Raw genomic sequence first — 23,572 nt, 5'->3', positions numbered from 1 at the left:
TATCCAGCTAAGCCACTTTTTGTTCATGATCTTTGGTGTGGGGTAGTGTAAGGGTAGACCCCCTAGGCGGGGTGCTGGGGGAACCCTTGCTTTTCACTTGTGACCTTGGGACCAGGTAACAGGAATGAAGCGGTAGGGCTGAGACCTGACCTGCTTTTAGGGGGGCTGTGGGGCAAGACTGTAGATGCTCTGGTCATGACTTCCCCTCTGGGGCAGGCCCTCCTCTGCCAGGCTGGCCTCAGACAATGGGGCCCTTGCAGGCAGCCACAAAGCAGATGCCCTCGTTGATGGAGCATGTCTCAGAGCAGCTGATGAGGCACACCTCAGCACCTGGCAGCCAGCCTCCTGCATGGCCTTCTCCACCGTCTCCTTCTCTGGGTGGAGTCCAAAGAACTTCTTGGAGCCTACCATATAGTGGGGGTGCAGGGCAGCCATGGCGACCAGGTTCCCATCTTCCTTCAGCAGGCTGGCCAGGCTCTGCAGGGCTGTCCAGTACATGTCCACATCAGGACAGGCACTCTTCAGGGGACACCTGGGTTGACCCCAGTGGATGCAGCTTGGTCATATCGCACTTCAGCAACCATGTGACTGTCCAGCAAAGCTGGTTCTCCTTCTCATGCCACCTGCTTCTATGGAGGAGGGTCACAGAGATGACATGATGATTATGATAGCAGCCCCTCAGCCCCCACCACCACCCTCTGGGCAAAACCTGTGACATCCTGTTCAGCAACTCTTTGAGCGAGATTATTATTTTCCTCATTATAAAGATGAAGAAACTGAGGCACAGACTTGCTCACGTCTACACAGCTGTAGGTGACAGCGGATTCGATAACTCCCCTTCCCCTTCTCCTGCGCCTCCTTCTTTTAAGCAATCGAATAGTTTTTAGTATATTACATTATTAATTTCATCAAGTAGTAAATTATATAACAAAATTTGTCGTTTTGATCAAAGTATACAGTTCAGTGACATTAATTGCACTCATACAGTTGTGCACCCATCACCAACTGTCTTTCCAACATTTTTGCATCACTCCATATGGAAACCCTGTACTTATTAAACAGTAACTCCCCATTCCCCATTCTCCCTCCCGGCAGCCCCTGGTAACCTCCAATCTACTTTCTGTTTCTGGATTTGCCTATTCTAGACATTTCATGTATGGGGAGCCTACAGTATTTGTCCTTCACTGTTTGGTTCATTTCACTTAGCGTAACATCTTTAGGTTCAGCCACGCCGGAACTCCCTGCTTCTTGAAACACACTCTTTACTTGGCTTCTTGAGGCACTGCACCCTCGTGGTTCTCCCTTTTTATGTCTCCCTGAACACCCTCCTCCACTCCCTAGCCTTAGAACACAGCATCTCCTCCCCATCCACACTTGCCGCTTGATGGCCTCAGCCATCCACGGATGACTCCCAGAGTCAGGCTCCAGCCCTGGAGTCTCCGGGAGGCCCAGACATGTACACCCAGTGGCCCCTCCGTGGGTAGCTCCACTTCAGCGTCAGGCAGGCGACTCCAACACATTGCCCAGGCTGAGAAATCAACATCTGCTGTCTACACCTGCTCCTTCCGTGTCATTTCCCTCCTAATACTGGCAACTCCATCCTTCCTGTGCCTGTGGCCAAAAACCTCGGAGTTGCCCTTGACTCTTCACTCTCTCTTACATCCAAACCATCAGCAAATCCTGTTGGCTCCACTGTCAGAGTGATTCCAAATTCCAGCCACCTCCAGCCCCTGCAGGCCTCCTGCTGTTGGCTCTTCCCTGGAGGATGCCAGCACCTGCTGCTGCTCTGCCCAATGCTGCCCTCACCTCCCAAGGCCTAGCATGATGAACGGTTCTTTAAGAAATGTAGATGCTATCATGCCATTCTCTTCTCCAGTGCCCGGGAGATCCACAGCACCATCCTCCCTCCTTACCATGGCCCTCAAGGCCCCACAGGATGTGGTCACTGCCTCCCTGACACCTAACTCTCCTCCTCACTCCACCCCTCCCGCAGTGCCCTTTTCACTGTCCTCGACACACGGGCGGCTCCTCCCCACCACTGGGCCTTTGCCCCTGCTGCTTGCACTGCCTGACACTCCCTTTTCTCGAGTCTTTATGCCCTTTCTCCCTTCCTTCACTGGGACACTACTTGGAGTGCTCCTTGGAGAGGCCCTTTCCCACCATCCCACCTCCCACAGTGCCCCACCTCGCTCTGGCAACTCCTAGAGTTTGCAGTGCACACCCTGCCCAACTGTGCATGGCGGCCCTAAATCATCTGAGCTTTAGTTCTTGCTATTACTACTGACTGGCTGTTTGATCTTACCTGAGCTGGCCTCCTCTCTCCCTGCTCTCTTACCTGAGCCTCAGTCTCCCCTTGTGTGCACTGAAGGACTTGGTGATAGTCTCTACTGACTCACCCCATTCTGATACCCCAGGGCAGGGATTTGTAAACTGAGCTATGCGGTTTGCCTTTGGATATCCATGAACTCTGTCAGTTTTGTGTAGAAAATTTGTGTGTGTTTGTGTGTGTGTGTGTCAGAACTTTCATCAGATTTTCAGAGGGATTCAAGAGCCCAGAAAGGCTACAAAGCCTGGCTTTATAGACTGTCTGCAGGGGAGGCCGGCAGAGACAGGCAGACAGCCGGCAGTGTGTTCATTATGTCTGTTCTCTAATTTTCCCTCAGCATAAGCCTGTGAGCCCCACAGTTTCTCCCATTTTATAGGTGAAGAAACTGAGGCCCACTGCCAGAGACTCATGCCCAGCTCCTTGGCCTCCAAGGTCTGTGCTCAGACCCATTGAGCTGCCACCTGGCAGAGGCCCTCATGGGTTCACAGAGCTTGGCTGGGCTGACTTCGCAGCATCTTTGGTGAGCCGTAGCCGCTTGCCTCCAACCCGCAGCTCTTGCTGTCAGCTGTAACCCTGTACTGCCCCCAAAGTGGAGACCGGCCGTTCACCTGAAGAGAAGCTTCGGAAGAGGGTTTCCAGGTTAAATTTCAGGATTTCATTTTTGGCCACAGTGCTGAGTCGAAGGCATAGTAGGTCAGTAAGTAGTCCCAGGGGCGGAGCTCTTTCTCACGGTCTTTTCCTCCTGCATACAGGTTGCCCTCCAACTGGCTGAGGACCCCTCGGTGCCTTCCCACTCCTCAGTCATGGTATGTCCACCCCTGCCCTTCCAGTCTTTCCCACCAGGAGTTTCATAGCCTCCTGGAACCAGCGCCTGCCTCTCAGGGAGGTGCTCAGATTCCTCACAGATGAAGCCAGAGCCACAGTGTGAGCTTTTCTGGCTGGAGTTTATCTGCTTGATAAATTACCAAAATCATAAGAACACAACAGGATCACCAGGGCCGGCTCGCACGAGTTCCTGCTTCGACATGGTGTTTTGAGTGTAGGGGCTGCTGGAGGCAGGGAGGGAGAGACTTACACAGAGGGACAGAGACACAGAATGAGAGAGACAGACAGGCAAAGAGACAAACGGAGACAAAGACAGAGGCAAAGAGAGATCAAGGGTCTGCAATAGTTCAAGGATGTTTCACTCTTGGAGTTTGGTCGGAAAACAAGAATCAGAGTGGAAAGGCCCCTTGGGGGAGGAAACAGGATCTAAAGGTGGCTAAGATTTCACTGATGAAGGTCAGTGAGCTTGCTCTTGAAAACAGGCTTGTCCTGGCTGGGCATGGCGGCTCATGCCTGTAATCCCAGCACTTTTGGAGGCTGAGGTGGGAGAACTGCTTGAGCTCAGGAGTTTGAGACCAGGAGACCAGCCTGGGCAACACAGCAAGACCACACGTCTCTCTAAAAAAGAAAAAAATAAAAATAAATAAACAGCTTGTCCTTAACTTGATTCACTATTCTCTGCTGCCTTTAATCCTGTTTATTTACTTGCTTAATTAATCTCTTCTTTTTGACTAGTGCAGAAGTAAACTTAGCCAGGGTCCATATGTTTGGACAAACCATTTATAAAGTGTTGCCATTCATGAACAGAACATGTGATAAAATTGCAAAGAACTTACTACACACCACACACAAACCCACCCACCCACACACGTGTGTGTGCACACATGCATACCCACAGACACACAAATGAGTACAAGTAAAACTCAAGAAACCTGAATAAGATCAGTAGATTGTATCAATGTCAATATCCTGGTTGTGATAGTGTACTATTATTCTGAAAGATGTTACCACTGGGGGAACCTGGGTAGGGGGTACACTGGATCTCTCTGTATTATTTCTTACAGCTGCACATGAATCTACAATTATCTTGAAATAAAAAGTTTTATTAAAAGAGAGTTGCCAAAGCTCTTTCCAAAATTCATCTTATAGGGATTTCAGGCAGCAGACTGTCATGTCTTTTGCAAATGGGCAAGTCTGGGGCCTTGGCTGGTGATGAGCTGCCCCTCTGCAGATGCTGTAACAGCAGATCGAGGGAGACACCTTGGAAGGTCCCTAGCACTCACAGAGTACCTACTGTGTGCTGGGCATCACCTTGTCATCTTCACAACAATCTGCAAAGTACATGCCGATGCGCCCCCTTAGAGATAAGGAAGCTGAAGGTGACATGCCTTACCCAGCAAAGGATGGAATTCAGATTCCAATTCAAGGCTGTATGCCCAATGCCAAAATAAAGACCAACTCCAAGCCTCATCCTCACGTTGTCCTCCTGTCTTCATCACTTCACAGAACTGCTTAAATGTTACTGTGCCTAGGAGTCACCTGGGGACTGGGTTATAATGCAGGCTCTAGTTCTGAGGTTCCGCATGTCTAATATGCTCCCAGACACTACTGAGGCCACCACACTTTGAGCACTAAGTCCCCGTCCCACCACCCAGAATCAAAGATGGTCAACATTTTTTTTTTTTTTTTTTTTGAGGCAGGATCTCGCTCTGTCACTCAGGCTGGAGTACAATGGCACGACAACAGCTCACTGCAGCCTCGACCTCCTAGGCTCAAGTGATTCTCCCACCTCAGCCTCCCAAGTAGCTGGGACTACAAGAATTCACCACCACACCTGGCTAAATTTTTTTATTTTTTGTAAAGGTGGGGTCTCCCTATGTTGCCCAGGCTGGTCTTGAATTCCTGGGCTCAAGTGATCCTCCCACCTTGAGCTCCCAAATTGCTAGGATTATAGGAGTGAACCATCACGACTGGCCTTATTTTTTATTTCTTTAGGTTTTCAGTTCACAAGAAAACATTTCAAAAGAGTGTAGATTTTAATCCATTTTTCATCATAATTCTTGTCATTTTATTGTGTTAAATATAAATTTTCCTCTTTCCTGAAATTAACAGAGCTCATACTCTGTGGGATTTCAGTTTAGTGAGAAAAGTGTCAATTACATAATAAATGGTGATGGCATAACTGCCTATCTGGTTGGAAGAAAATAAAATTAGATGTCTACCCAGTTTATTAAAAATGAATTTCAAGCCTGGGCAACATAGCGAGATCCTGCTTCTGCAAAAAAAATAAAAATTAGCTGAGTGGGATGGCGTGTGCCTACAGTCCCAGCTACTCAGAAGGCTGAGGTAGGAGGATTGCTTGTACCCAGGAGTTCAAGGCTGCAGTGAGCTATGATCCCACCACTGCACCCCAGCTTGGGAAACCAAGCAAGACCCTGTCTCAAAAAAAAAATTCGTATTGAAATCCAATTAACATGAATTCTAGGTGGGTTAAAATGATTGGTGACATTGAGGGTCTTATATTTGTCCCAGCATTTCTCATGTCAGAATTGGCCTCTGCCTCTGCCCTCTTGCATCTGAAAAGTCTTTGCAGGGCTGTGATCTCCTCACTGTGTGTACCTATCTGGATCGCTTTGTTCTCCCAGCCCTGGGCCAAACTCATCTCCATGTCACCAGGAAGGCTCGGGAATGTCAGTTTTGGGGGCTGTTCAAGTAAGGTTGACTTAATTGCTCTCCAGTGCTTGGCAGGTAAGAGACTTGCAGGTTTTCCTTGCTGTAAATAATGTTGTAATTAATACCCCTGTACATTTGCTTTTTCTGTATCTGGATTATTTTTCTGTATTTCTGCATTCTGTATTTTTCTGTATTTTGGATTCCCATACGTAGGATTCCTGGGTCAGAGTTCTGAAAACTTTTAGTATAAATAATTTAGGCAAATAATCACCAAATTTTTTTCCAAAAGGAAAATAGTGTTTTTTCTTTTTAATTTTTTAGGAAAAATATTTAACTTTTCTCTAACAAAATATGAGATAATGTAATATAATTTAAAATAATAAATGTGGTTTTTTTCTCTTCAGGCTTTCTTCAATCTAGGTTTAGAAAATCCTCTCTTACCCAGAAGTTTGATAACAATTTGACCGTGATAGCTTCTATGGTTGATTTTTAGAAGGACATTTAGCCTTTATTTTGGTGTTTGGTGTGAGACAAGGGTCTGAGTAATTGCTGGCAACTCACCAGAGAAAACAGTCTCATTTACACTGGCAAGTTCTCTCTTTGGACTCATTTCTTCACCCCACAGAGCCAGGCAGGAAGAGAAGTAGCAAGGTATCAGGGAGCGTGGAATGCTGAGATGGTAGTTTCCCTAATCTTGAAAAGGAGCTTGATACTTTTCTTATCTGTCTGACTTTTCAAGTGGTCTTATTTTCTTGATAGGCAGCTTGAAATTTGCCCCTTTGCTTACTATTGCAACAGAAGTCCTCTTGAATGGAAATTTCCTTGCTCTATTTTTTAAAAAAATCATTGTATAGAAAGGTGACTAAGATGAGGTGCACATTCTTAAAAGGGCCTGAAGCTTAGCCCTGTCATGAACAAAGTGTTGTCACATTGATGAAGGCAAACCTAAGGACAGTGGTTCTCAATCGGGGACAATTTTGCCTCCCAGGGGACATTTGACAATGTCTGGGGACATTTTTGGTTGTTGTAACTTTGGAGTGTACTGGCATCTAGGGGGTAGATGCCAGGGATGCTGCTAAAAATCCTACAACACAGTTCCGCACCCACACCCAACAAGGAATTATCTGGCCTGAAGAGCCAATAGTACTGAGGTTGAGAAACTCGTTCTTAGAATATATCCGTAAGAAGCTTCACCTTGAGAAGATTGCCCTAGTGCCGTTAGGACCCTTGGTTAGGCCAGAGTCACGAGGCATGTAGGGATGGAGAAGGCCTGAGTGGTGGAGAAGCAGGTGGAAGCCAGAGGGTAGAGACTCTGAATGCCAAGGGGGAGTTTGGATTCACTCCTCTGGCAGCAGGAGGCACTGGAGGCCTTGCATTAGGAGGGGCATCCTCTATCCATCCAAGGACATCCAATTGCAGCAGGATGTGTAGTTCTGGGAAGGATGGTCTCTTCCCGCCCTGTACAGACCCCCTAGATGCCCACGTCCTGCCGCAGGGGCTCTGTGTAATCCCTGGATAGTACATGCATGTCCATGGTTCAACTCTTTAAGTGTTAATGCTGGGCATCTTCCATGTGCCTCTCCATTCTGCTTTCCATCCTCTCCAGGCTACTTCAAGTGCCAGGAAGCTGACATGTGGACTGTAGTCACCACTCCCTTCCCTCTAAATTTGGCAGGATATTGGAGGAAGATAGGAGAAGGAGGTCTGGGTATTTATTCTTTAGCTACTCTATTAGTCCGTTTTCATAGTGCTAATAAAGACATACCCAAGACTGGGTAATTTATGCAGGAAAGAGGTTTCATGGACTCACTGTTCCACATGGCTGGGGAGGCCTCACACTCATGGCTGAAGGCAAGGAGAAGCAAGTCATGTCTTACATGGATGTCAGCAGGCAAAAAGAAAGCATGTGCAGGGAAATCCCTCTTATAAAACCATCAGATTTCAAGAAACTTATTCACCATCATAAGAACAGCATGGGAAAGACCTGCCCCAATGGTTCAATTACTTCCCACCGGGTCCCTCCCACAACATGTGGGAATTGTGGGAGCTACAATTCAAGATGAGATTTGGGTGGTGACACAGCCAAATCATATCAGATCTTTTGCTATTGGCTGCTGCAGGAGGCCCTCTCTGCACAGCTCTGTCTCAGTCTCGCTGGGATGATGGCTCCTCCATGCTGCTAGCCCTCAGGTTCTGTGATGGTGCTTTCTATGAGTCAACTTGGCTAGGCCATGGTGCCCAAATAGGTGGTCAGTCATGATCCTGGCTGTTTGTGTGAGGGTGTTTTTGGATGACATTCACATTTAAACTTTGAGTAAAGAAGATTGCCCTCCATAATGTGGGCAGGCCTCATCCAATCAGCTGATGGCCCAAGTAGAACAAAAGACTGGCCTTCTCCAAGCAAGAGGGAGTTCTGGCAGCAGCTGGTCTTTGGACTTGAACTGCAACATTGGCTTTTCCTGGTTCCACCCTTCAGAGTTTGGACTTACTGGCCTCCACAATTACACAAGCCAATTACTTAAAATAGATCTGATTCTCTCAGTGTACACATCCTGGGTTCTGTTTCTCTGGAGAACCCTAACTAATAGAGGTACCATATGTCTTCCTTCCACCCTGCCCACAACTTAGTTAGTACCGCGCGTTTATTGCACACGCCTCAAATCATGTAACGTGAGCCCTGCAGTTTCCCGCCTGCTCGGTATGCTTTTTGCAGGCCAGCACTACAGCCGCAGGCCTCCCTGGAGGCTGCCCAGGTACCCGCCCCTTGGAAGCCAGGCCCTGACCACCGCTGGGTGTTCCTGCTTCTGTGGCATTCCCCTGTCTATTGGGCCCTGTGGATTCAGAATTGTTTGTTTACTTAAAGCCAGAACAAGGCATTCCTGTCCTTCCCACTTTTAGGGCAAGAGGCCTGAACCTCCAATGTAGCAGATTCATTTCTGTCTGGTTTGTGGCCAAGTCAGAGCCATTTCCTAGTGCCAAAAACAGAGACTGAGCTTTTCTCTGTCTGTGGGAGATTTTACAACCCAGTCCCATTTCAAAGAGAAGACTGAGGCCAGGAGTGTCTTACCCGGAGTTGCCTGGTGAGTCAGCGGCCAGGAAGCCAGGACCCCTCTAACAGTTTATGCTTTATGACCAGGCGCCCTTGTTCTCATTCATGGAGATTGACGACAATTTCTGCTCTTCTCCCAGTGACCTACACAGTGATGCCAAGTCAGCCGTTCTGCTCTGCCTCCTGGGGTCTGAACTGTGTTCTCCAGCAGGGATGGGGGATGCATGAAGCTAAGCCCACTGCCTGGCCTAGAGAGAGCCACTGGGCCCCACTCACCACCAGGGGACAAGATGGGGATCTCACTGTGCACTCAGGTCACAACACCAGTGACTTAGAGGAATGACTTTGGGCCTTACAATCAGTGAAGTGGGCACACAGGTGGGGAAACATGGGTCTGACACATACTGGAGGCCACACAGCAGCATGTTGCTGCCAGGGCTGAGAGTTGCACCCAGGGCTGGGTACCATCAATTGCCTTTGACGGACATGGGTTGGTCCCTAGAGGCAGCAGGGCCAGGGCGGCTGCAGCCCCAGCTGTCATAGCTCTGGGGTTGGGGAAACCTCAGGTATGTCAGTGTGGCTGGGAGGTGGTGAGAGATGCACTCCCTTCTGCATCCCCCTAGAAGGAGAAGCTCAAGGAGAGGCATACTTGGGAGGAGCCATGGGATGAGGCTGGAATGCTGGGGGTGGAGCCTGGAGAGCTTGGAGCCCTCATAAGACCTGACAGCCAGGAGGGGGCACATTTCAGGGACACCATGGAGGGTGGCTTCACTGGGGGTGATGAGTACCAGAAGCACTTCCTGCCCAGGGACTACTTGGCTACTTACTACAGCCTCGATGGCAGCCCCTCACCCGAGGCCGAGATGCTGAAGTTTAACTTGGAATGTCTCCACAAGACCTTCGGCCCTGGTGAGCAGAGGGTGGCCCTTCCCCTCAAGCCTCTCTCCAAGGAACCTGGATGGGGATGGGGAGAAGGTGTCCTGGGGGCAGTCTGGTCTCCTCTAGGGGTTTTTGGGGATGGGCTGGGGGAGCTTCTGGGGCCCTGCCCCTCTCTTTGGGCAGCTGTTATGCTGGAGGTTTAGTCTGTCTGCCCATGGCTCAGGAGCTGTGTGCCAGCTGAAGGATTAGGACCTATGGGAAGAGCACAGCCCCGTGCAGTTCCCACACTGCTCTCCATTAGCCCCTAGGTCTTTGGGGTGGAGCAGAAAAGGCTCTCCAGGTCATCATCAAGTTCAGTCCTGACCTTGCACAGCCAGGCCTCTCGGGCCCCCAGAAGGCCAAGGGCAAACAGTGGGGTTGCAGTGGGACGGGATCGCCTGTGCCCGGAGTGTGCAGCCCAGATGTGTCTGTGATGAGGACCTGGAAAAGCCCTGCCCTGGGACAAGGATTGCTAGGTGGGGTCTCAACCCTGAGCAAGGGGCTCAGGCCCCAAGGACCTCAACTGAGCCATCTGTACGATGGATGGTGACTTCTGCCTGTCTCCCAATGATCATTGCCCTCCCCACGGTGACCCCATGATTTGATCGTGTCTTCTAAACTCAAGCAGCCATGTCCTCACTTTGGGCACTTGACTGGGGAACAGTAAGGGTGAGTCTCCTGGTGGTCTGGGGGATAAGAGGAGGTTAAAAGGCTACTGAGCCTGGAGGAGCAGGCTGGTGTGTGAGGCAGAAATCAGAGAACAGCCAGACTGGGTGTGACCAAGCTTGGAAGGCCAAGTGATGGCCCCACGCCAGGGCTCCAGACAGAATGTTGGAAGTCATGCTTCGTTCCAGCTTCCAGGTGACCCTGGATTCACTCCTGGGGCCATCTTCCCAGATCATCTCCTTAGCCCCAGCTTCCTATTCCTGTATGCTTACACCCCTTCCCACTCCAAGGAACAAGAAACCCATCCAGGAAGGGCTGGACTTCCAGGGGAGGCTCCCAGCTCCCAGTCAGCCTGAAACTTAAAGGGCCACTGCCCCCAGCATGTCCTCTCTGAACTCTCCAGCCTGAATCTTCCCCAGAGTAGGGCTTGGGCCTCTGTTCTCTGTCCCAGAAATATTATGCTCTTGGCTTATGTTCTTGACTGAAAGATATTGGGCTAATTGTTTAACCTTTTACAGACTCAGTTTTCTAATCTGTAAAATGAAAATAGTGATAGTAGTCACTACACAGGGTAGTTCTGAGGTGTAAATGGAAATCAACGCATATAAAATATTTGGCATGAGGTTGGCTTACAGGGAGCCACCAATCCGTGATAACCACCAAGCACGTTTGCCCCTTGGGTAAGACCAGGGTATGTGTCCTCACCCCTGTGCTTTGGGTCTCGTTTCTTTTACCCATCCATTACCAGTCTTTCCCTCCCACAGGAAGCCTCCAAGGGGACACGCTGATCGACATTGGCTCAGGTCCTACCATCTACCAAGTTCTCGCTGCCTGTGAGTCCTTCCAAGACATAACTCTCTCCGACTTTACCGACCGCAACCGGGAGGAGCTGGAAAAGTGGCTGAAGAAGGAGCCAGGAGCCTATGACTGGACCCCGGTGGTGAAATTCGCCTGTGAGCTGGAAGGAAACAGGTAGGGGTGCAGAGGTTGGGGAGGGGGTTCCCAGTCAACCTTCTTTCTTAAAAGTCTCCCTGGCCTCTTGGTCGTCTCTGACATTTTCAGGACAGTAGGACCTTCAGGTATAGGACCAGATGTCCTGTGGTGGGGATAGAGTAGATGGAGCCCCAAGTTTCAGGATTACAGCAGTTTTAGGGGCAAGTCTCTGATCACAGGACTATGTTGAGGTGTGATATAGTCAAGTATGAACACTGAAAACCAGATGATTTTCATCTCTTCCTTCTTCTCTTCCTTCCTTACCCTCATCTATATATCTACCTCTCTATCTTCTATGTATCTAACTATCCATGCATGTCCATCCATCCATCCATCCACCCACCAGTTCATCCATTCATCCATCCATCCATCTATCCATCCATCCATCCATCCGTCCATCCATCCATCCAATTCATGCATCCACCCACCCATCCATATCCATCCATCCATCCAGCCAGCCAGCTAGCCGTTCACCCATCCATCCATCCATCCATCCATCCATCCATCCACCCATTCATATCCATCCATCCATCCATCCATCCATCCATCCACATACATCTGCCCATCCATCCATCCACCCATCCATCCATATCCATCTATACATCCATCAATTCATCCACCCATCCATCCATATCTATCTATCCATCCATCCATCCATCCATATCCAACCATATTCATCCATCCACCCACCCATCCATCCATCTTTCCTTCTTCCCTCTATTGTCTGTACCTGTGTGACTGACTATATAATGTATAATGACGTGAACCCACCACCCAACCTGAGTACTCGAATATAATGAAGACTTACCTGTGCTTCTGTGTGACTCCTTGCCTCTGTCTTTCCCAACCTAAGGTAATCACTAATATGAATTTTATGCTTATCATTCCCTTTTTAAAAAAATTTTTTCTTGCATACTTATGTATATCTAAACAATCTATAATTTAGTTTTAGTCACCTTTGAGCTTTATAGCAGAGTAATTTGCTCTGTGTCATTTGTGATTTGCTTTTCATCACTCAAAATTATATTTTTAAGATAGCTATATTCATACATTACCTGTAGTAAATTCATTAATTCATTCATCCATCCATCCAATAATGTTTGTTAACTGCCCCATCTGTGCTTGGGGTGGCTTTGTCCCTCCTGGGGATTAAGGGAAGGGGGCTCACATGGAATCAGAGCGAGAAAGTTTCCTATAATTGTTCTGGCCATTCTCCCTAAGCATTTTTCTTTGGGAGAAACTGAGGCTCAGATTGAAGAAGAGCCTGCTGTCAGGTCACACAGAGACTCAGGGACAGCAATCGTTTGGGGATCCAGAGGTCATCTCCATCTGCTGGTCACAGTGGACTGAGAGTTCCCTTCAGAATCTCAAAGTGCCTCCCCGACTCCCTCTCTCTCTCTCTGCGGCAGCCGATGGGAGGAGAAGGAGGAGAAGCTGCGGGCATCGGTGAAGCGGGTGCTCAAGTGCGATGTCCACCTGGGCAACCCACTGGCCCCAGCTGTGTTGCCCCCCACCGACTGTGTGCTCACCTTGCTGGCCATGGAGTGTGCCTGCTGTAGCCTTGATGCCTACCGCGCTGCACTGTGCAACCTTGCATCACTGCTCAAGCCGGGTGGCCACCTGGTGACCACGGTCACGCTTCGGCTCTCGTCCTACATGGTGGGGAAGCATGAATTTTCCTGCGTGGCCCTGGAGAAGGAGGAGGTGGAGCAGGCTGTCCTGGATGCTGGCTTTGACATTGAACAGCTCCTACACAGTCCCCAGAGCTACTCTGTCACCAATGCTGCCAACACTGGGGTCTGCTTCATTGTGGCTCGCAAGAAGCCTGGTCCCTGAGCCAGAGGGCCAGCCAGAAGTCTGGTCAGGCTGTGAGGCCTTGGCCATCTGTATGCTAGAGAGGGGTGAGGAATGGATACTGTCTAACAGCCTCTGATTTCACCACTAACATTCCATCTGAAATCCTGAGATTCTAACATCCTTGTTTTAGAATTCTAAGTTTCCAACATTCCTCATTCTAGGATCCTAGGAGTGGAATTTTCCATTTTCTAATATACTAAGCCTTACAGCTGTCTTAGATGCGATCTGACTCCTGTGTGACTGTGGAGCACCCAGGGACGTGGTTTCAGAGTCTACCTAATATGTTAAGGACAAGGAAACCTCTGAGTCTACCTAATATGTTACGGACAAGGAAACCTCTGGACAGTGGTATATTGGGGAATGTTTTATAACCAGCTCTGTAAAGGAAAAGCACTGATGTGTGGCAGTCACCAATTTCTGTGGTGTAAATACTCCCACCATGGTTGATTTCAAGCCACTGGTGGTTTAATAACCAGCTCATAAATCTCCTAAACATTTTACAGTTGACTCTCACGAGCTGATTGGAGTCAGCTGGAACATACCACTGCCTCTAGACTAAGGTCAGCAGATTTAGCAAATACAGACTGCCCCGGTTCATTGAATTTTAGAGAAATGAAATAAATCTTTAAGGTTAAGTATGTCCCCAGAACTGCATGGAACATGCTTAATCTAAACAATGATTTGTTGTTCACCTGAAATTCAAATTTAGCTGAGTGTCCTGTACTTCATCTGGCAACCCTACTTCAGATCCAAGTGTAAGGTACATGTATGTGCTTTGGTCAAGGAATAGGCCAAGGCAGAGATCCATGCCTGCATGACTCAGTGGGTTTGGTGCACAGGCACACACCTCCACTTGTTATATAACCTGTTTGTGTAAGTTCATACTTGGTCTGAGCCACTGTTGTCTGTAAAAGGTAATTGCCCTGCTAATGCTGTACAGGGGCTCTTGGGGTTCGGCTCGGCTCAACATGGCTTGACATGGCGGGCGTGCTGGCGCCCAGAGAAAGAGAGAGAGAGAGCCAAAGCTGTCCGTCTTGCAGATGGACAGGAAGGAGCCAGGACACAGCTCAGCTTGCTCATGCCCAGAGAGAGAAAAAGTTAAGCTGCTGACCCCGAAGGCAAGAGAGAGCAGGCTGCACAGCTGTGTGTGGAAGCCGCGGGCTCAAGCAGCCAAGACAGGGCGGACAGTGTGAGAGAGCTAGTGTGAGTAAGCTGTTGATGAGAGCTGTTGCTGAATAAAGCCATATTCACCTGCCTATGGGCCCCAAGTGTTCTTTCTGTCCATCTACCCACTGCCCTCAGACTTCAGCATGGGCTGGACCTGGACCCCAGGACCTGACACCAACTGAGAAGAGGAGCAGCCCAGGGATCAAGGGTATTCCTCATACATAAGGTACCGTTGTGCAAATTAGGAAGAGGTGCTCCTGCAGATGGACGCATTGCAGAAAGGAGTGTTCAGGGCTGATTAATTGAGAAAAGCTGTTCCATCTCCCTGTGGAAGGGCTATGAGAACAAGGTGCCTCTTCTGGGCAGACCAATTAGAGAAAGGTGTCCCTTCCTTAAGGCTGATTGGGTCGCACTACTGAACACCTGTCAGCCTCCCTTTTTCCCTCAACCCCAATCTGTGCCTTTGTGTGGGTACACCTTGGGCACAGCAACCTTGATAAGAGCCAGGAGACCTGGAATCTACTCTCAGCCCTGCCACTAATTGTTTCACTTCTCTGGGCCTTGTATTCCTACCCATGAGATTTAATCTAATAATCTACAGGAACATCATAAGAACAGCAGGAAGTCATGGATGTGAAAGTGCTTTTTTTTTCTGGAGACAGAGTCTCACTCTGTCGCCCAGGCTGGAGTGCAGTGGCACGATCTCAGCTCACTGCAAGCTCCGCCTCCTGGGTTCAGGCCATTCTCCTGCCTCAGCCTCCCGAGTAGCTGGGACTACAGGTGCCCACCACCACGCCTGGCTAATTTTTTGTATTTTTAGTAGAGACGGGGTTTCACCGTGTTAGCCAGGATGGTGAAAGTGCTTTTTTTAAGGTGTAGTTTCACTCTTGTTGTCTAAGCTGGCGTGCAATGGTGCGATCTCAGCTCACTGCAAGCTCCGCCTCCTGGGTTCAAGTGATTCTCCTGCCCCAGCCTCCTGAGTAGCTGGGATTACAGGCGTGCACCACCATGCCCAACAAATTTTTGTGCTTTAAAAAGTAAAAGGTTTTGCACAAATTGACCCATTGATGTTATTCCCCCAGAGGGTCAGGGCTGAGATGGTCTTTCAAAATTACCCACTCTAATCTCCGGGTTTTTTGTTTGTTTGTTTTGAGACACAGTCGCACTCTATTGCCCAGGCTGGAGTGCAGTGGTGCAATCTCAGCTCACTGCAACCTCAGCTTCCCACGTTCAAGTGATCCTCTTGCTGCAGCCTCCCAAGTCGCTGGGACTACAGGCATGCACCACCACACTCGGCTAATTTTTTTATTTTTAGTATAGACAGGGTTTCACCATGTTGGCCAGGCTGGTCTTGAACCTCTGACCTCAAGTGATCCTCCCTTCTTGGTCTCCCAAGGTGCTGGGATTACAGGCGTGAGCCACCACGCCCAGCCAAATCTCCATTTTTTTTATAGTCAGGGACAATGAGGTCCTAAGAGGGAAAGCAACTTGTCCAGAGACACACAGCAAGCTGGTGACAGAGCTGGAGTAAGAACTCAGGTGTTCTGACTCCTCGTTCACCCAGTGTACCCTCATTCCATCAGGTCTCCCCACCCGGCTTGGAAGGGCAGGGGGCCCTGCTTCCCTTTGGCTCTCTTTTAGCATAGAGTCGTTTCTGTGATAACATCCCTGCCAGCATTCCTTCCCTTCCTGGCTCATGCTTTACCCCAGACAGCATGTGGACCCCAGCTCTTCTCTCAGTACAGCCCTCTCCAGCCTTGTCTGGAGAGGCATTAAATATGGATAGTTTTATTTTTATTTTTTTGAGACCTAGTTTCACCCTTGTTGCCCAGGCTGGAGTACAATGGCATGTTCTTGGCTCATTACAACCTCCGCCTCCTGGGTTCAAGTGATTCTCCGGCCTCAGCCTCCTGAGCAGCTGGAATTACAGGCGTCCACCACCATGCCTGGCTAATTTTTGTGTTTTTAGTAGAGACGGGGTTTCACCATGTTGGCCAGGCTGGTCTCGAACTCCTGATGTTGGGTGATTCGCCCACCTTGGCCTCCCAAAGTGCTGGGATTACAGGTGTGAGCCACTGCCGAATATGGGCAGTTTTAGACATGCTCATGGCAGAATGATCAACAGGCGGAAGAAGCGGGAGGTCCAGCTGATGTGGATCCCTGAGAGCCCATGTCCACAAACAGGGGAAGAATAGTGGCTAAAATAGGTCTTGCAGGGAATTTTAAAGACAGATGAAGTGTCTGTTGAGGCAGCCAAAAAGGGGCCAGCTTCTGCCAGGTGGCAGCCAGGCAATGTCCAGGAGAGGAGATTGCCAAGGAAAGGAGGCTACAAATGCCGCCTCCTTGTGATGTCAGGATCTCCCTTTAGGGAGCGATCTGGCCAAGACACAGGGAAAAGACACAGAATCCAGACCCAGGGCTCTGCTCCTTGGACGGCTCAGTGCAGAGAGTCAGCTGGCTGCCTGGAAGGAGAGAGTGGGCAAGGGTGTGAGGGAATCTTTGGGGGCTGTGGAAACTGTTCTAGCCTGTGAAACAGGACCAAGATGGACTGAGCGACTATGCTGTGCTCCTGTCATTTATCCATAAGTACTCTCTACATGCTCTAATAAAACATTTTGTTTTACTCTATCCAGTGGGCAGAACCTGTGATATGCTGTCAAGACTATGGGGGGAAGGAGTCTTTAGAGAAGAAAACCCCGTTGTGACTAAAGGAAGGAACCTTCCATTTGGGGCAGAGAAGTGGACTTGTAAGTCATGACCATCCGTCCACAGAACTGTTTCATCATGCAACACTGAAACTCTGTACCCATTAGACAGTAACTCCTGGTCTCCCTTCACCTCGCCCCCAGCAACCACCATTCTACTTTGTCTTTATAAATGTGACTACCCTAAGTACCTCATATAAGTGTAATCATACAGTATTTGTCCATTTGTGACTGGCTTATTTCACTTAGCATAATGCCTTCAGGTTCATCCATGTTGCACTGTGTCAGAATTTCCTTCCTTTTCAAGGTTGAGTTATATACTGTCGTATGGATACGCCACATTTTGTTTATCCATTCATCCACTGATGGACACTTGGTTGTGTTTGTGTTTGGGCTATTGTGAATAATGCCATTATGAGGCCAGCCACAGGTAAAACTCACTGAATTCTCACAACAGCTCATGTGGACAGTATTATTTTGAAATTCCATTTTACAGGTGAGGAAACTGAGGCACAGACTTTCTCAAAGTAGCTACTAAGTAGAGAGCTGGGCTTATGAACCCAAGCATTGTCATTCCAGAGCCTGAGCTTAACCTGGACCCCACACTGTCATCTCACAGGGGTGCCAGAAGAACATCTAACCAGGCTTGGGGGAAGTCCAGGAATCCTTCATGGAGGTGATCTGTGAGCCGAGACTAAAGAGTGAATAGTTCACTGATGGCTGATGGAGAGAAGAAGGGCTAGCGATTCCCAGCAGAGGGAAAACCTGTGTGTTGTGGCTAATTACACAAAAACCCATCTCCACTCCTAAGTCACGGCCCCTGTGGTCCTGAAGTAACATGAATTTGAAAACAGAGGACACAGGAGATTTATTATCTGTGTGGTACCCCCCACTTCCTACCTATCCACCTCCACCACATCATAGGAATCAAGTATCAAGGCCAAGCCAGACTTGGAGAGATGCCAGTAGAAGCATTTCATAGGCTCAAACGGATGTACATTTCCCAATCGCTTCCTGACCTATTTCTAACTCCTGTATTCTTATGGGGGCGGAGCTGGAGGTTGAAGGGGCTGTGGGGGAGGTGGAGAAGAGGAGGATGAAACCCCCACAGCTCTTTTGCCCTCTGCCTGTAAGTTCAGCCTATCTTATCCTAATGCATTCTTGGCTATTTGCTGAGAAATGCTGCTTATCTTGCGACTCCATTCTAATCTCAAAAACCCTGCATTTATTCTTTTTCCTAGAACTTTGAAAAAACCCAAGCTCAGGGAACATGCTTGTTTACCAGAGGCATTTTAACTGCTTATCTAGAAAGGAAAGGAAAAAAATGTTGGCCATTCTGGTCATCTCAGCTTAGGCAGCACAGAGGTCATGGAGAAATTTTTGTAGGCAACTGCTTCTACTTACGGGAAAAGCTATAAAAACATATAGTTGCGTACAAGCACAGAAGTGAGACGGGCCCAGGCTCGTGTGGAGATCAAGGACTGCAAGACTTGAGCTCTGAGATTCTGCACATGTGGGCATGTTATATGTGCAATAAGTGTGTGGGGTGTCATGAATTGAGATCCTAAAAAAAGAACTGGAGGTGTAGAAACATGTCATCTTGAAACAAAAGAACGCCAGTGTTCCAGAGGTTGTTAGTTGTTCTCCTGTGCCCAGTATGCCCATTAACTTCTTCATAGTAATAGATTTTTTTATCTGGGCTCCATTTAGCTGGGCAAGGCTGCCTTAAACAAAGACTACATTTCCTAGTCCCCTTTGAAGCTTTGTGCGGCCAAGTGAGTGAGTTCTGACCGAAGGGATTTGAGCAGAAGTGTCGTACCAGCTTCTGGACGCCTTCCTTAAGATGTGGTAAACCTGGACTCTGCTATTTATTCTTCATCCTTTACCCTGTCCCGTGATCTGGAATGTGGCTGCTGGCATCTTGGTCTAGGGGGTCAAGGCCACACATGGCGGAGAAACAAGACAGAGGGAAACTGGGAACCTAATAATGTGAAGCACTACATGAGCCCTGGGTTTTTATGTGAGAGACAAATAGACTTTCATCTTGTTAAGTCACTGATATTGTTGTTACCCTTATTATTATTATGGTAGAAATGCCAGAGAAGTGGTGTTGTGTCTCTTTCAGTGCATAAGGAGGTGTATAACGTTGATAGTCCCATGGCTGGGGACGATAACTTTGATCACTTGGTTAATGGGTTGGCCAACTTCTCCATCATAAAGTGAACATTTTCTCCTTTGTAATTAAGCAGTATCTTATGGAGAGATTCTTTGAGACTACATAAATATCCTGGATCCACTAGTTTTAGCATCCATTGATGATTCTTGTCTGAATGAATTATTATCATTATCCTGATTGCCAAACGATGATTGGCAAACTCCATCATCTTTTCTACATTTATGAGTTGACATTCAAATGTAAGGAGAGGTTTTCCCTTCTCCTTTATTCATATATATAAACATGGACTCATGGATTCTTATTTTATTCAGTTGGTTATAATCTATGACTATCATAACTTACTCTGATGTAAAGATTTAGCCAGTAGGAGCCCTTCTAAGCTGGGTGGTTTGTTCTTCTGACATGATTCCCTCATTTTTTTGAGTACTTCCTTACTAAGTTACTCTTATTTTAAGTTTCTCTGTCACTCTGAATGGAAATGGGTACTATCCATTACAATTAGGCATAGAAGTAAAAGAAATGGATGAGGGCTCTAGGGCTGCCTCCTTCAGCTCTGGACCTAGAGACCCAGCACTTAGCATGCCAGGGGCAGGAAGGGGTTCACAAAGCAGTCACCCTTCAGCCAGAGTTGAGCTGGGAAGGCACTGGTTGCTGCTTGCTCCAAACAGCCTTGTTTTTGTGAAGGACTCAAGCCAGGAAACCTGGGATAGTCACAGAGAAGAAACCCTGTGACTATCCTCAAGGCCTGCCTTAAAGCTGAGGATACATCATGGTCTCTGCAGAGAGACTGAAGTAGAAGGGAAAAATCCCTACAACCATCAGCCCAGGTGCATGGAGTTCAAATATTCAGGTAACCAACCTAGAGGAAAGTGTTCCAATTGAACCATCAGAGCAAGGGAGCCGGGTTTGTACAGAGCTGTAGACTAAGAAGTCAGAGAACCAGGGGAGAGGGAGAGCAAGAGGCAGAAGATTAAAAATTGTGAGCAGCAGGAGGCATCTCCACGGCACATATAGAAAATCATATTTGTACAGCCTGGGGTAAATGGAGAAGACTGTTCATGGTAGTAATGGCCTATGGTCTCTGGCCAGACAGGCTCCATTTAGCTGTCCTGAAGCCTGAGGAGATTGTGACTCCAGCATCCCTGTAATCAATTTGTGATACATTAGTATGGACCATCCCTGTGGGAATATCTGGTCTAGCAAACCCTGGAGAAAGAGACCACTGCCCCACAATTGATTGAGTTTTCACTCATTCTTAGAGATTTATAGTATTTAGGTTGAAAAGATAAGCTGCTTTAACAAAAGACTCCCTCATCTCCACTTCCAAAAATAGAAAAAGAAAGTAAAAAAAATAAAAACACTAAGCTCAAACCAGATGAAAGTGTATTTCTCTCACCTGTAACCATCTGAAGTCCAGGTCACCATGTGACTCTCTCGGCTCCATGCAGCCATTCAGGGAACCAGGTTCCTTCCATCTTATCTCTGCCATCCCCCAGGATAGCACACTTAAACTTGAGTGAGCATCAGAAGTACCTGGAAGTCTTATAAACACAGATTACTGGGCCCCACCCTCAGAGTTTCTGATTCAGTACATCTGATGTAGGGACTGAGAATTTGCATTTCTAGTTTTCAAGTGGTGCTGATGCTGGTGTTTGGGGGGCAGCTACACTTTTGAGAATCACTGTTCTTTTTTTTTTTTTGAGACAGAGTCTTGCGCTGTCGCCCAGGCTGCGGTGCAGTGGCGCAATCTCAGCTCATTGCAAGCTCCGCCTCCCGGGTTAACGCCATTCTCTTGCCTCAGCCTCCCAAGTAGCTGGGACTACAGGCGCTTGCCACCACGCCCAGCTAATTTTTTGTATTTTTAGCAGAGACTGGGTTTCACCATGTTAGCCAGGATGGTCTCGATCTCCTGACCTTGTGATCCGCCCGCCTCGGCCTCCCAAAGTGCTGGGATTACAGGCGTGAGCCATCGCGCCGGGCCGAGAATCACTGTTCTTAGGTGTGGCTTTTGCCTTTAGGGTCACAGCACATGCTCATTGTTGCAGCTGGTGCTCTGGCTTACAGGAGAGAAAAGAGGATGAAAGACATAGGGCCTGGTTTTAAGGTGCTGGCCCTCTTATTTTGCTGGTGACAAACTTAGTTCCATGGCTGCCTCTGACTTCAAGAAAGGCTGGGAAATACCACGTGGCTTGGAAGTCATTTGCTCAGCTCCAAACATATAACCATGCATGACGGAAAGAATGGATTCTGTTGGGCAACTAGCAGACTTCACACAGGACTTCACCACTTTGGAAGCAGTTTCAATTCATTTACTCAGACTAGAATTTTTATGCAGAATCCTACTTTGGAGGAGATTATGTTATGATTTCCAAAGAATGTCTACACCATTTCAATAGGAATTTTTCACAGGGAGGCACTGACAGCTATGTCTGAAGGTTTAGGGTCTGTACTTGCTAGTGAAAACATTAGAATGTGAAGCAACTGCCAAAAGTCTCAGCTTGGCCCCAGAGAAGGCACCTTTATTTGGACAGCATCCAAGGAGCTTTGATCAAGAATTTCCCAGGGCCATTCCAGGGCAAGTGTGCAGCAAAGTAGGTTGGGTTTATATTATTTAGGGGTGTGTGTGTGTGTGTGTGTGTGTGCGTGTGTGTGTGTGAACTAACTGGTTCTTTTTCTCTGGGGACAACCTTCTTCCTCCCTTGATTTATTTTAAGGAATTGGCTCACATGATTGTGGGGACTGGCAAGTCTGAAACCTGCAAGGCAGGCTGGCAGGTTGGAGACACAGGAAAGAGTTGATATTGCAGCTTGAGTCCAAAGGCAGGCTGGAGACAGAACACGTTCTTCCTTGGGGAACCTTAGTCTTTTGCTTTTAAGTCAATCAACTTATTGGATGAGGCCCACCCACACTGTGAAGGGTAAGCTGCTTTACTCAAAGTCTACACATAGCAACATCTAGGCTGGCATTTGACCAAAGTGCAGGGTATCATGACCTAGCCAAGTTGACACATGAAATTAACTATCACATTGGTGGAGAATTATACATACTTCTTGATTAAAATGGACATTTTCTCAAACCCCATGGGACACCTCTGCTATCTTCTTTCCTCTCCCCAGTCAGTCCCCATGCACAGACCTGCACAAATGGCTGGGCCTCATCATTCCTGACAGTGAGGAGGTCTTGGATGTGCCAGGCCTAGTGAAAGACCAACAATCTCACTGGGGGGGTGGCTGTCCTATCTCCTCCTACTGGAGCCTGGCTGGGGCCTGGGTCCCCCCTCCATCTCCAGTCTCATGTTGGCGACCATGTGGATACGGCCTGGGAGCAGAGATTGGGAGGTGGTGGATAAGATAGAGCTATGGGGGGAGTGTGTGAATAAGCTGTTTCTTCATATTGCCAAGGACAGTGGCCTGGGCTGGACCCCCTGTCCTTATCTTTGGGGATGGTGACTACACAGCTGGGAAGGTCTGAGAGTCACATCATTAGAAGGAGTTTCACAATGTTCTTCCAACCCCGCTAGTCCAGACATGTTGCATTTGGTCAGATCCCTGTTCCCAGCCTCCAACCCTGACAGCCAGTCCCTGGGAGGACATGGTTATGGGGACAAGCGTGTGTGCTTCTATTCTCTGGAACCCCCTGATCCAAGCCCTCCAGACACTCAAGGAACCCTCGGTTGGGGGGGATTCATTCGGTCAGTCACGTCCCTGGAGCATCCTGGAGGAGGCAACGCTTGATCCTCACAATCTTGCAAAACATCTGGCCCCCATGTAGCAGGCCTCACCTTCCTGCTCCAAGCCCCACAACACACCAGATGCATCCTGCTGCCAGAACCAAACAGGGCACCAGACAGGATTCAGGGGGTCCAGAAATTCCTGTGGGTAGACTCACACAAATACAGGAGCTCATCGACTCAGAGATGCACAGAGCCACAGCAGTATGGTGATGGATATGATTTCACACACACACACACACACACACACACACACACACGCACACCCCTTTCTCCTCTGTGTGACAGCTGTGTTATGAGGCAAGGCCATCTAAATTGTCCCTCCAATGTAACGTCCATTGAATTTTTCTCCCTCCCTTTCTTCTCTACCTCAGGGACATGGAGTTAATTAATAACACAGCTCTTGTCAATTCATGATATCCTGCCATCACTGGCCCTTGAGAGGCCACCTTTTATTAACTAATGAATCAACAGAAATAATATATAA

At 48.3% G+C, this 23,572-nt stretch overlaps 1 protein-coding gene across 1 annotated transcript; it reads left to right on the top strand.

Annotated features, from left to right (window-relative positions):
- The first annotated feature begins 9,628 nt into the window (after positions 1 to 9,628).
- On the top strand, positions 9,629 to 14,754 carry INMT (indolethylamine N-methyltransferase). The gene is given in 3 exon segments (XM_032758399.2): positions 9,629 to 9,782; positions 11,222 to 11,435; positions 12,860 to 14,754. Coding segments are annotated over 3 exon segments (795 nt in total). The 3' UTR covers positions 13,287 to 14,754.
- The last annotated feature ends 8,818 nt before the right edge of the window (positions 14,755 to 23,572 follow it).

This window comes from Hylobates moloch, unplaced genomic scaffold, assembly GCF_009828535.3.
Source record: "Hylobates moloch isolate HMO894 unplaced genomic scaffold, HMol_V3 SCAFFOLD_1, whole genome shotgun sequence".
Taxonomy (NCBI): Eukaryota; Metazoa; Chordata; class Mammalia; order Primates; family Hylobatidae; genus Hylobates; species Hylobates moloch.
This window is presented reverse-complemented; position numbering and strand designations above follow the sequence as displayed.